A 14,597-nucleotide genomic window follows, 5' to 3' on the forward strand; every position below is an offset into this window, starting at 1 on the left:
AACTGCAACATTTGAAACAGGTTAAGAGTTGTTTAGTAAGTCTTCCAGTCTACATGATGAGAGTTTGGAAATTCAGTTTAAATTACTATTGTGTTGAACTACTGTCTATGAAGGAATAGATGGCATTATTCCCACACTGAGTAAGATCTCTTTCTTAGCAAGTATTTAGGTGTTGATTATAAAGAACAGTGATGAAGGAAGAAGAAAAGAACTACTCAAGTATTACTACTACCACTACACATCTTTCCCCAGAAGATATCTGGACTTCATCATTCTTACACAGATATAACCAGAGTAATCTAAATGATTTGTAAAACCAGAGGTAATTTTTACCTTCTGCACAAGTTAACTAGAAGTAGGGAACATTTTGGTTTTCAAAATGAACTAACATTTCCACATCTTGGATTTTATAAAACAGGGATCTAAATGCAGGTGTGATTTAGCTTTCTCACAATGGCCTTAATAATCACCACATAACAGAGGTGTAGTGTGGCATTAGGGATATGAATGAATGCTGAACTTTGTAGTGCTGGGTTGGACTTGATGATCTTAAAAGTCTTTTCTAATCTAAAGGATTCTATGGTTCTAAGTTATTCCCTTGTTTCCCTTAGTATTTAACTTTTGGTAAACAGATCCCTGACACCTTTGTTCCAACAGAGCTTGTCTGGTTGTTGCCATTACAAAAATCTACACTCCAGAAGGAAACCAAGCCCTTTGGCAACCATGAAATTTTCACACAACAATTCAGGCTAGTTCTTTAGTTGGTCAGATACCTTACACACCCTCTAGGGATTAAAAAATCAGCTTTACAGGCGTAACGTACACAATTTCAACTTGGTATTTTTAATATCAGTAAGAAATGTTGCTTAATAACATGGTAATGTTTACTTAATGATTCACTTTGCCTTAATTACACTGCAACAAGCTGTCGTGATTCCATTGTGCATTACTGGATAACATCTTCTTAGAACAGATTATTACTTCTGCAAAAGACAATTAACTGCAGAAATTAGTTTCTTGACCATCTCCACAGCTGTCTTGCTCTAGCTGACTAGCAAGTCCCAGGCTATGAAAAAGAAGCAGATTTCTGATGCTGAAAGACATCACTGTCATGCCTCTTTACTTCTTCTAGTTGAATCAGTGGGAATTGTATTTGTTTTTCAAACCATTTGGCTACAGTGAGAAGCTGCTTTTCCTGGAATGAACGTCCAATGAACTGAAGCCCAACTGGCAAGCCTCTCTCTGAAAGAGCTGTAGGAACACTTATGGCTGGCAGTCCTGGAAGACAAAAAAAATACACATGCAAAGACTTACTATAAACCTTAGAGTAATTTCTGTATCAATTTTAAGAGAACCAGAAAAAAAAAATAGACAAAAAAGACTAGCTAAAATAATTTGATTCAACGAAGTGAATGCTAGATGATCACAAGAAATTAATTGAAGAGATTTAAGAGGTCAGCATCCTCTGAAAAAGATAATCAGCTCTCCTTAGGAAGAGATTTCTGTCTCTGGAACAGATTCATCTTACCTGCAGCCCACACTCAGCTCCAAGGTACTCTACTTTAAAATCTGGTCTTACATTTTCAAGCATTTAATAAAACTGTCCTTAGACCCAGTTATCACTGTAAGACTTTGGACATGAGGGTGAAATATCTTGATTCTAAAAGAGAAGGTTTAATACCTAAAGAGACTGGACTTTTAAAATTATGAGGCAGGGGAAAATGTAGCTGAGTTCCTGTCCCTACTCACCAGCCATGTTTGCAGCCTGTGTCAGGATGTCATCCTGAGCACTGCGGGTCCTGTTGTCTTCTTGGATGAATTCTGTGTAAGGTGCTGCATCCCTCAGAGTGGTGGGAGTGAGTAAAATATCAACACCACTCCTGAAAACCTTCACAAAGTCATTGGCAATGAGACGTCTCACTTTCTGTGCCTTGACAAAGTACTTGTCATAGTTCCTAGAAAGGAATAGGGACATAAAGGCCTGACACTCTAATTCCCAAAATACAGAACTTTATTTCTTAGTTACTGTGGAAAACACAAGCCCAGTAATCCTTTTGGACAAGATTTTAACTGACACTGGAAGCTTAGTCACCACACATGTGTTTGTGCTCTCATAGCAGAGGAGCTGCCAGAGAAGGAAGAGATGAGGGCATACAGCTGAAGGAAGGTGAAGGAAAAACAAAACCCTACCTTACAATAATTAACTAAAACTCAAAACACTTTTATGACCATTTGTAAACTAAACTGTGCCTTGAATTTCACAGAACCATGGAAAATGCTGAGTTGGAAGGGACCCATCAAGACAATGAAGTCCAGCTCCTGGCCCTGTGCAGGACACCCCAAGAACCACAAATGTGCCTGAGAGCACAACTCAGACTGGCTTGGTGCTGTGAGCCCTGCCCTGGGGAGTCTGTTCCAGTGCTCAACCACCCTCTGGGTGAAAAGCTGGTATCTAACCTAATTTCACTGTAGGGCAGCACAGCAAAGTCTAGAAAATACAGAAATACACAGGTCTGAAAAACAGGAATTAAACATTTAGGATTCAATCCAGCAAGATACTTGAAACAAATGAAAAAGTCCCATCATCTGTGGACAACTCCAAATGGATTTAAAACTATATATGTGGTTGTAGTACACTTCTCTGTAGAAGACCTTATCTTTACCCATTTTTTCCCCCTCATGTAAACATGTGGTCTATGGATTTCTGTCTTTACACAACTCTGAAGCAGAAACATATTAGTCAACTCTATCATTCCTTTTAACCTCATATGCAGAATTGGTAAATATGGAATCTTAAATACAGAGAAGTTCAGTTTCAAAAGTAACTGCCATCTAAACCTTCAGCTATTTGGGACAAAAAAAAAAAAAGTAAAGTGAAAGAAAAATGGAGTGGTGTATTATCAACTGCTACATGCCAGAGTGTTTACAGATAAAACAACTACAACTGCCTAAATCCCACTTTGTTAGAGTAATCTAAAGATTTAAGATTCCGAGAAACAGCAATGAAAATGGTTATAATCAATAAACAGATTCAAGTTAGTAACTTATACAATGGCAATTAGACCTTTTTCTACAATCACTTCAGAAATCCACCTAGCTGTTAATTTCAGAAAGTCCCTAAGTGGCACATCTACATGTCATTTAAATATCTCCAGGGATGGGGAGTTCACCACTTCCCTTGACAGCCTGTTCCAACACTTGACAATCCTTACAGAGAAGACATTTTTCCTAATATCTAATGTAAACCCCACAGGGTGCAATATAAGGCTGTTTCCTCACATGTTATCTGAGAGAAGACACTGACTGCCACAACCTCTTTTCAGGTAGCTGTAGTGAGAGTGAAAAGGTCTCTCCTTTTTTCCAGGCTAAACATCCCCACCTCCCCCAGCCACCCCTCATAAGACTTGTGCTCCAGACCCTTCATCAGCTCTGCTGTCCTTCTCTGGACACACTCTGGCACCTCAATGTCCTCCTTGTTGTGAGTGGCCCAAAAGTGAACGCAGGATCTGAGGCATGGCGTCACCAAAGCTGAGTACAGGGGGACAATCCCTGTCCTGGTGCTGCTGGCCACACTGCTGCTGATCCAGGCTGAGACTCCATTGGCCCTCTTGGCCACCTGGGCACAGCTGGCTCATGTCCAGCTGCTGTTGACCAGCACCCCCAGGTCCTTTGCCCCTGGGTGGTTTTCCAGCCCCTCTGCCCCAGCCTTTTGTGCTGCCTGGGGTTGTTGTGACCCAAGGGCAGGACCTGGCCCTGCAGAACCTCACACCACTGGCCCCAGCCCAGCCTGTCCAGATCCCTCTGCAGAGCCTTCCTGCCCTCCTGCAGATCAACACTACCACTCCAGCTGGAGCTGTCTGCAAACTTGCTGAGGGAGGACTCGATCCTCTTGTCCATGCCATCTCTAAAGATGTTAAACAGAACTTCCAAACAATCACCTAGTCATTTTAAAACTTCGAAAAGCAAGATAAAAATAAGCTGTACAAGGCAACATTTGCAAGAGACACAGATGGGTTTTCTCTACTACTTATTCTAAGAATGCTTTCTGAACCCTGCACTCTGTTCTTCAAAAGTAATTTACTGTGGAACAGGAACACAACTCTCCTGTTCCATCTGGGTGGAAGCTAATTGTGTATTCCTCCACAGAAGAGTTAACTATGTGAATTTTAAAGTAGCCTCAGGAAAGCTGATCTGGACAGCTGTAAGCAGAGGGAGCACACTTGGCAGGAATATTGGCATTCCAGAAAAGCTGGTTGTTACAGACTGACTGACAACATTCCTGTCTCTGAGAGCAATCACAAGTCACAGCTGATGAATACTCTTGCTGACAGAGCTCTTTCAAAGCAAGTGCACTACAGAGACTAATTACAAGCCTAAGGTTTTTGTTAGTATCCGAACAAATTCAGACAAAGAGAAACAGAACATTTACTAACGTAAATTAGGACTGCTGGATAAGGATTGAAAACTAAAAATGTAAAACTGATCCATGCACTAGCTTCTCTATGTGAGCTGGATAAAACCCTGACTTCTGTAAGGACTTCAGTCCAATACTTCTGCCAATGCTTCTCTTTCCCTGTAAACTGAGACAGAAAGCTGCAGTTAATTTAATTGCTATGTGTCTGGCTTTCTCTAGAAGATCTCACTAAAATGTACCAGCAGTTTCTCTATGCAGTTTTAATGAAATTAACAGCTACAGAACTTCTAACCCTAAGACAGTAAAGACTTCAGTATGATTTCAATGTTATACCATAGGGTACATTTCTGCCTAATTTAACTAATGGATGCCAATAATGCTCTGGTAAGGGGAAAAAGATCACTAAATTGCTCTACTTATTTAATTTAGGACACTCACTGGTAAGACTCTGGAAAAACATTTTTGTTCATTATAAACAGGCATTATAGAGCTAAAGCAATAATAAAAATACAAACAGCTACTAGTGTAAGAGCAATTTCTTCCTCATGATAAGCAATTAATCACCATTTGCTCAAAACTTCACTAATCTGGAAAAGCTGAATTTCAAGGTTCTGCTTACTGTTTCAACAAGAAGTAGTTTCCTGAGAGAATCCTTCCTCTTACGACATCATTGAAGCCCTCTCTCCGTGTGGCAGCATAGAGACTTTCAGTGGAATCCTTCATGTCAGAACGATGGCCTGGAAAGAAAAGGCATTCTGGGTGTTAATACTTCTGGTAATCCTTTAGATTTAATAATGTCATAGTAGCACAATAGGTCACTATTTGCTGCAGCCTGACATGCTACTACTCTGGAAAAACAACAAAACACATTCCTGTTTTATTATGGAAGAACTAAACTAGATTTTGAGCCCAGACACTGATATGCCTAGTAGTGAAATATATTATGTATTTATTTACACATTTTTATCTGTACAAGGTTTTTTACTATATTCCATCTTGGAGAAATAGTATCAAGCATCCAACCATGAAAAGAAAATCTATGAAAAACACTTTTTAGTCTATGAATAACACTTTTACATGGCATCCAGCAATGTTTCTACTGCCTGAGAAAAAAGTTTTTTCAAAGGCCTTACCATATTCCAGTCCATCAAACCTGGCCATATTTGATGCCACTTCTGCTGTGCACAGCACATGATAGCAGACAATTGAGTAAGGAGTGTGTGGTAGGCTCACTTCAACCACTTTAGCACCTGCATTCTTAAACAGGTCAGCAGCTTTTGACCAGAGAGCCAGAATTTCACTTGACAGCCCTGGTGCATGATATTCCTTAGAGGAAAAACAAGAACAGGAGTAATTTTACACACTGATTTACTTCTAATAACAACTAAAACACAAATATTCCTTGCTAAAAATACATTGAAACCATTATCTCACCACTATATGATTTAACGTACCAATTAAAGCTTTTTGCATCTACTAAATCCTATACAATCAAGGGGTATTAAATTAACAGGATTGAGTCTTCTTAAGAGTATTATGTTTATTTCAGTAAGATCTACATATGTATCACACATCATGGAATTTCAGCAGTTTCTTCTGAAAGAGTAATTGCCCAGTTATTCCCTTATTTATCTATCAGGGCTATACTGTACTGCTGTGCAGTCACAGGAACAAATTCTCCAGGTCTAAATCCTAAAACCAGGGCTCTTCACCCCTGTTGTTAATGCTCACAATGTTATCAGCGGCAACTGGCACATCTTGGTGAAACAAATAAAGCCACCCACCAAAGAAGAACTACAATCAAGGGGTTGGGAGAAGACTAAGATTAGCTACTTTCCTATTTCACAGACAAATTATAGATACTATATTAAAATTCTCTGTTTTTGAAGATACTTGCTTTAGTTCTAACCCATAATATCAGGGTCATAATACTGTCTGACTTCTGAGTAGCTGTGACCCATGTTTAATGTATGCATGCATCTTTTTAAAATAATCTGTAGAAGTAGAAAAAACTGTCCAAAGGATAGGAAATATTGAACATCATCACAATTTTAGATTTATCAAGATTTAAACAGTATGCAGCTGATCAATTTTCCAGGCACATAATTTTTTCCATTTCACAGATTGTGAATAATTGGTCAGCGGACATCTCTGCTTACCAAATTAAAACTTTTGGTATGCCTGTTCTAGCTTAGGTTCCAATGCTGAGAATACAATTAATAAATGTTATTTACATTGTCTCTTTGAAGGCAGAGCCTTTATTAAATTAAAAATAGGCTGAAGTCGCAAACTTTGTTCCTAAATTTCAAACAAACATGATTGAATTGCATACATCAGATGCCAAATTAGATGTCTTTCAGTTCTTATTAGGACTCTGCAAATCACAACTCCTGGTGCCATTCAATCGCCTTTAAAATTCTGCTCAATATTAAATGCCACACAGTGGCATTTAGGCAAGGATCCCAAAGCTCTGCACAAACCATTATCAAGCTCACTGTGTGGGAAGGCTCCAAGAGCAACTTGTTGGAGGTTACAGAGTAGACTAAGGAAAGAGCAACAGAGAGAACCAAGAACTGAAGTTCCCCATTTCCCCTAAGTTCCTGACAGTGCTTCCCCCCACAATGACAACACGTTTTAGGTGATGCATTCCTGTATGCTTACTCCAAATTGCCTGGACAGGCAACAGAGCAAACACAAACTGTTTTTTTCCAGGAGCTGCTTTTACTGTCTTCACTGTTTCAAATCATGGGAGACTGGGAAGTGGTGGGCAAGACACAAATATTTTTTTGTTATGTGTCTTTTAATGTTCTTCTGGTCCATAACTGTTAACAAGATTTAAATGTTACCTTTGGAATTCCAATTGAAAGCTTGCTGACATCAGTCAAGTTAGGTAATTCAAATGGCTTAAAGTCATCCTGAATTGTGGTAGAGTCCTTAGGATCATGTCCAGCAAGTGAACCTGAAGTAAGACATGACATATGAAGACCAGGAAAATGTTAGTTAGTCAGGATTCAGTCTGTTTTGAGGAAATGTTGTAAGCAATGATGTTTGACAGAGTAATACCTAACAAAACTGCTGCATCATCCACACATCTGGTTAGGATTCCTGGCACATCCATGGAGTTCACTAGAGGAATGAGACCATGGCGAGAGATCAGTCCATATGTTGGCTTTAAACCTACAACACCACAGTGAGCAGCAGGGTTTCGGGTGGATCCTCCTGTGTCTGACCCTAAGGCTCTATGGTTTCAAAAGGATCATCATTAGTAAGATAATTCAGAACATTTCCAAATCATAAGAACGTGTGGCTTTGAGATGCATGGATTTAAAACTGTAAATTCTTCCAGACCAGGAGTCATAATCACACAGCCTAAATTCCAGTCTGCTCTCTATGTCTGTTTTTCATTTGTTCTCTGATTTTTCTTAGGGTCTCTGAATTTGCTGTTAGGAGAGTCCAGTTCTCTTTACAAAGCAAAGACAGATAGGTAGAATTCAGACCATCTGAAAATGGCCCCAAATGTCTTTTTCTGCCTTCCCTGTCCCAATACTGTGTTCTGTTCCAATACTGTGGACTCCAACTGATACATCTCATGTGATTTGGGGAACAATTTTCAACACTTCTATCTTATTTATTGGGTAGCGAATGCACCATGAATCAGCATTTTCCAGGATAAAAATGAAGAGTGACACTTCTTGCCCCTAACAAGAGGGCATACTTTGGAAAGATGTTTTTCTTGTTTCCAAATCTACAAAGATTGATCAGAACTCCCAGTTTACAGTAGCTTAGGTACAATTAAAACACAGCATATTATTATTATTATGTGGAATTCCTCTTTCCTTATCCACAAGTGAAACCTTGTTCTTTCTAAATTGAAACTTTTATTTCAAAAATTGTATTGCAATGAAACATACTGTTCTCTTGTTTTTAATAAACTTAACTCAAGCAGCATTAAAAAGATAAAGCAGTTTTCATTCAAATCTTTGCCAATACCAATTTAAAATCCAGAAATAGGTATAATTTTTATTGAAGTGAGTGTATGACTTTTCCCATAGCCATTTGTTTATGAGATGGCTGAACCAATTAAATTGACTTTCCTGAAGTGGAATTTTTCCCAAAGCATTTGTGTTAATGTAAAACATCCTCAATTTTATAGCATTTTTGGACATCCAAATCTCAAACTGAAAATGTAAAGACTGGCAGCATTCCCGCTGCTTGAAAGACACTAATAGGATGGATATACAATAGGTTATATGCAATAAAATAGCTGGACAAAAAATCTCCCTGATCTGACAGTGTGCTGAGCAGTGCAAAATGGGAGCCCAGCAACATAAGAAAAGGTGCCAGACCCTCTCAGGATCAGCCCATTCTGGCTCAGGATGAGAACCAGCAGTCCTTGGGAATGGCTGCACTGAGTTCAATTTCAACAGTATTAAAATGTTGAGTAGATTACATCCCAGTAAAGGGCAAGGATATGAAGACATATATAACTTTAAAAAGTAATTTAAATGAGTTGTAATCAACAATAGCAAGAATATTTAACAACAAAATAGATGTTTGTAATGCAGTCTATGGGCAAACATATATGAAGTAAATAAAGAGCATTTTTAAACACTTTCCAATTAAGAGCACAATTGAAATAATCTTCTCTAAAACATGCCCCAACATGTATCTCTAAAAATTGCATAAAATGCAAGGTGTAAAGGTTTGTGATCAGTTTTAACAGTCAGATGGAGAAGACAGTATAGACAACTGACTTGCTAAACAGTGTGTTGATATTCCATGCAGTTAGTAATTACTATTTTTAAAAAAAGTCCAGTTTGTTTAAATTTCTTTAGGAAAAAAACTCCAAACAACCATAAACACACACTTGCTTAAAAAAACCACCCCAACACTAAAACTGTTTTCTAAGTTAAAAACAGGGAAGTCTGTAAGTATCTATGTAATAAGTACTCTGTACTCTTTTGTTAAATAAGAGATTTGAAAGTTTTTGCGTCCCAAATCTCATGTACTATTGCATAACTATGCTACAAAAACAAAGGAGCAGAGGAAAAATTATTATACTGTTACAAATTGAGGGATCTCTTAATTTGCTGAATTACATTTTCAGTGTGTATTTGTGTAATGCAATTAGGGAGGAAGAGGATGCATCAAAAACCCCTTCAGACTTTTCAAGAGATTATGTGGGAATAAGAATAAAACTGTCACTCCCTTACTGCCATCATAATTTTATATATATTTCACAAAGCACAAAGTGGTCACACCACTGAATAATGCCTGAAATGAGTAAATCTAAATTTGCCTGCATGGATTAATTCTGGCTTCATGATATGCCACGAGTAACCTAGGGATGCTGAAATAAATTTTTGCATGCCAGTGCCAATAACCCTCCTATTTCTTACTAGCTTATGAGAAAATTGTAAAATTAAAATATTCCAAAAATATTTTGAGACATTTAGGGAAAGACAATTTTAAAAGCTTCTTACGCAAAACATGTGAAAGACGCCACAGCAGCCGCGCTGCCTCCTGAGCTCCCTCCTGTTATTACCCAGTTTGACTCTTCGTCCTCAGGATGGGGTTTTGGGACAGACTTTTCCTTGTACTGTTTTGAGTAACTCCAGGGATTTCTGACTGGTCCAAACACTCCATCCGTGCTCCCAGAACTAGGACAGTCATACAGGACAAATACACACAGAAGTGACAAATGACGTACTTGGATTCCTCAATTTAATTTTTTTAATCCAATTCCTCATCATCCTTGCAAACTCAATTTCAACACAAGAAGACTGGTGTATGTAAATCCTGAAGCAGTCAACTTCTACAACATTACATACAAAATTCATAGCTGTTCATCGGTTCCTGACACAGAACCTGAACTGGTACCTCTTTCTAACTTCTGCTAATGCCACTGAAATGAACAGAGTTACAAAAACACAAAACTGATTTAAGCTATGTAAAAGTACAGGAGGCACATCTCTTTCAAAACCAAGGTATTCTGTTTTTCCAGCCCTGCATTTGATGCACGATCACTGTTGTGAGGAAAAACATGCTGCTAGAGGAGGAGAAAAAGCTCCACAATACCAGGAACACACATTTCTCTGAAATGCCACACTATTATTCACCCTGTGGCTCTCTGCAGAGGGCACAGTTCACTGGTTCAGAACTGGCTTCTCAGAAACTGGTTTCAGCCAGCTTGTGTCACCCAGGTGTGAGCTGACACCAGAAGCAGGGGCAGGGCACACTTTCCTCCTTCCTCAGGCCCTCTACCCCACACTGCCCCTGACTGCAAGGTGCCAGCGTTACCAGCTGTATCATCAGACAGAACAGGCAGCTGACAGCAGAAAACAAACCTTATTCAGACATCACTACTTTAGAGCTGGATCTGCTCCCTGATCAAGAAATCACTCAAACACACCAGAATGAGAAACTACTATTGGGATAAGGTCTTTAGGAGAACCCTGTGCTTTAATGAACTTAGACCAGTTGTATCACTGCATTATCAGGTTTTTCCCAAGCTTTTTGCCTGCTCTTCCTCTGAGGAATAGCTTTTTAACATAAAAATTACTTTATTCAAAACAATATTGTCCAAGTACTTTCACTCCATCCACAGGAATTTCCAATCAAACCCTGGACTCTGGTTAAAGTATACTAAAACCAAAATACAACAATTTTACTGTTTTTCAGAGGTACTAAAGTCCCAGTGATTCCCTTCCAAACCTGGCAGCAATTCCCATCCCTAACAGCCTGATGCCATTCTCTGCTACAGCTTGGCTGCCTTCACTGATTTGCAGAAGAATCAATTTGTAGGAGGATTTTTCAATGTGCTCCTGAGAAAAAGTCACCACATTAGCTTAGGCAACTTAAAAGCCTTGCTCTTGATTAGCCTGTATGCAGCAAGTCAGGGAGTACCCATATAAATCACCCCAGTGGGCAGATGGCAGAGGCAGTGGCTGCCACTGGGGACACGATAACAATTACCTAAGGGCTAAAAGCCATCAGTAAGGAGAGAGGAAAAGGCAGCAATTAACTGTGTTGTAACCAATTCTATTCACACACTACTGAATCTACAAGAAGGCCGCTTGTCCTCAGCCTTCTGCACAAGCTGGACTGCTTCCTGCCTCTCAAGCACATTTGAACACTATGTTCACAAAACTCAGCGTCTGTATCACTCACACAACACCACAAATGCTCAGGGACAATGTAGCTCTGTGTACCCTCCCAGTAAGTATTCATTGTTGTCTCACCTCACAGAAACAGGAGTTAAGGATTACAGGTAGATTGGAACAGATGGTATGTATGGTATTTTATGTAAAATCAGCACATTAAAGATAATAAACATCACTCACCCCATTGCAAATTCATCTAGGTTTGTTTTACCTAAAAGCACAGCTCCCTGATCCAGTAACTTCTGAACTACTGTAGCATTGTAAGGAGAAATATAACCTGAAAACAATCAAAACAGTTAAGAGCAACTGGTGAGATACAAGTTATTTTTACAAGCAGCTACTCTGAACATTTTGACACTGTCATTACCACTCAGACCTTACATAACCTAGGATGAGAACTATGACAATGACACAAGACCTCAAATGGTAACCAATTCACTTCATGAATGATAGCAGGGGCTTCTTCACTCCCACTTCCATCAGGAACAAGGACATCACACCTAATACTCTTTGCAATCAATCACAACAGGTCTGAGAATGTGCTTTAAGGAACAGCATCTCAGGTAATATAACAACTTTTAAAACAGTGAAGTCATATTTTGTTTCTTCTGCTATTAAAAAAAAAAACCACAATCAAATCAGAGGTCTGCTAATTTACTTCTGCTATCTTCCGCAAGGATTAATATAAAGTTTTACTTTCTGCAGAATAAAGCAGATATAAGAAATGTTTCCAACTTTTGCTTTTACTATAAAAACATTGTAATGCCTTGAAAATGTTCATGAACTGTTAACAAAAACAATGAATTTAAGAAATTAAAAAAATTTCCTTAAAAGCATTATAGAACGTGATTGTATGTTGGGATTGTTAACATCTGCTTTTCCTACAGCTATATGAGAAAGCTATTTAAGTCACCAATTATAAACAGAACAAGAACAAAACAGGACTGTCTTTGGATTTCACTAGGTAGAACAGCACTGACTGCTCTCCTCTAGATCTAAAAGCAATTTGATGGAAAATGTGAATTTTGGAACCATTTTATTGTAGTATATAGGTTTTTATTATAACTGTTGTTAAATGCATACAATTATAAAGAGATAACATGCTTAGAAGAAGAAAAAAATGAACTTGGCTAGTGAAATTGGATAAATGTATTTCCTCAAATGACACCAGCTCATTTTGTGAAAACACCTGGATTTCTGGAAGACTCCAGTCCATAAACCCTCCAAAGAGTGAAAGATCTGGTTTTACTTTAAAAGCTTTACTGTACCTTTTAGCATATTTGATGCACATGTTGTCTCAATGCCAGCTGTATTAAAGTTGTCTTTTACAGCAATGGGAATTCCATCTAGAATGCCCAGTGGCTGACCTGCATTAGAAATGATTGTAAAACAACAGAAATTAATGCAAAATGTGCTCTATATATATAATGTTCTCATCGATTACTGTTTATTTTACATGCCACTTTGGGTGGTTTTTGAAAGCAAGACTGCTTTCCACTTGGCATTTGATGGTTGTCTGTTCCATTTTCAAGAACCGCCCTCCATTCCAACTCAAGCATTGAGCACTCTGTCCAAACCAGACCTGGTGTCTAAGCCCCCTGCCTGCTTTCACCCAGGCTGGCTGTCCCAAAGGAGTGCATTCCAATGTCACCACACAGGGCTTACTGCAGCCATAGGAGCTACTCAATCCACCCCATCACTAGGTTTGGAGCCATAAACTCTGCCTACCTGACACACACAGTAGATTAATTACTGAAGCAGAGAAAATGCTTCCCAAGTAATTGATTATCCACCATCAAAAAAAAAAAAAACCCAGAACCAACAAAGACCACAAAAAACCCCAACCCAAAACCTAAATGGCCTACATCAGGAAGCAAAACAATCTGCCTGACAATTGTATTGAGCTGTCAGAGAACAGCAAGTGTCACCCAGGAAGGAAAACGTGTACTCTATTAGGTGAAAATTTACCTTTCCTGCCTTTCTTGAAACACAAAGGAAGAAAATGAGGATGGCCATCTTGTAAATGCTGCAGATAACAGGACTGAAAGCTGTTCTGTTCTGCAATTCCTAACTGCAATTAACAAAGCTGCATTATTTTAGTTTGCTTTCTTAATTAAGAACCCGATAGGTTGTGCCACCTGTGTGCCTATCTCAGTCTGCAGGCCTGAGAACAACCATTTGCCACTGCATTTGCCTATTCATGGCACCTGTTGGCTACATATTCCAAATGAACTGCTGAGGGAAGGAAGCAGTAGACACCAATCAGCAGTGCTGTCCGAGAGGCACAAAGCCTATTTAACCTGCAGTGCCTTGTTTGGTCCAGGTTTTCCCCGTTTTTTGGCCTAAATACTCTCCTGAGTGCCAAGTGTACACCCACGGAAACCACAAGCATGAGCTTCATCTCCCAAGATTCAAACAAGCCAAGACATCCCCTTTAAAAAGCAAAGGTGCTTCGTCTAACACAGACAACTCCTCCTCAGCATCTTTTTAAGGACTGACATTACTTACAAACCAACGTACCTCTTTTATATCGTTCCTCCGATTCTTCAGCCTGCTTCAAAGCGGTCTCTTCCGCTATGGTGATGTATGCATTCAGAAACTTGGTGCTTTTGATGAGGGCCAGGCATCGCTGGCAGAGCTCCGTGGGAGCGACTCGTCCTTCCTTCAACGCCGCCGACACCTGGGAGCGCAGCCCGCCGTTCAGGGCAGCCGGGCGCCGGAGGCTGCGCCGGGGCGGGACGGGAAGGAAGCGCCATCCCCGCTGAGGGAAGGAGCGCACGGGACGCGCTCTCCCGGGCCGCCCCGGGAAAGGGGAACGCGAGGGGACCCCGGTCACCTTGCGAACCCGCCCCGCTCCTCGGCATCCCCGGCAGGCGGACAGACCCCACTCACCTGGCGGAGAGGGGCGCGCAGCATGGCTCTCCCTGCCCGTCCCCTCCTCCTCACGCCCGCCGAGCGACCCCTGTCTTTCCCCCGGCGCGGCGGCCGCGCGCCGCCATCTTGGGGCAACATTCCGCGGC

At 40.0% G+C, this 14,597-nt stretch overlaps 1 protein-coding gene across 1 annotated transcript; it reads right to left on the reverse strand.

Moving 5' to 3' along the window:
- Positions 1 to 823: 823 nt before the first annotated feature.
- On the reverse strand, positions 824 to 14,559 carry QRSL1 (glutaminyl-tRNA amidotransferase subunit QRSL1). The gene is made up of 11 exons (XM_058021296.1): positions 14,470 to 14,559; positions 14,098 to 14,257; positions 12,846 to 12,944; positions 11,758 to 11,854; positions 9,898 to 10,074; positions 7,478 to 7,653; positions 7,261 to 7,373; positions 5,548 to 5,740; positions 5,034 to 5,151; positions 1,750 to 1,955; positions 824 to 1,278 (listed from the first exon to the last, which is right to left on the reverse strand). Exons 1-11 carry the CDS (start codon positions 14,491 to 14,493, stop codon positions 1,067 to 1,069), a joined length of 1,575 nt encoding a protein of 524 aa, XP_057877279.1. The 5' UTR covers positions 14,494 to 14,559; the 3' UTR covers positions 824 to 1,066.
- Positions 14,560 to 14,597: the final 38 nt, after the last annotated feature.

This window comes from Melospiza georgiana, chromosome 3 (assembly GCF_028018845.1).
Source record: "Melospiza georgiana isolate bMelGeo1 chromosome 3, bMelGeo1.pri, whole genome shotgun sequence".
NCBI classification, from domain to species: Eukaryota; Metazoa; Chordata; class Aves; order Passeriformes; family Passerellidae; genus Melospiza; species Melospiza georgiana.

What these genes read in the sequence shown, in the direction of transcription:
- QRSL1 (XM_058021296.1), bottom strand. Translation starts at nt 14,493, where the DNA reads ATGCTGCGCGCCCCTCTCCGCCAG. An exon ending in TGATGCAGCAGTTTTGTTAG is followed by an intron (nt 7,374 to 7,477) that starts GTATTACTCTGT and finishes GTCTTACTTCAG; the next exon opens with GTTCACTTGCTGGACATGAT. An exon ending in GTTTGATGGACTGGAATATG is followed by an intron (nt 5,152 to 5,547) that starts GTAAGGCCTTTG and finishes TTTTCTTTCCAG; the next exon opens with GCCATCGTTCTGACATGAAG.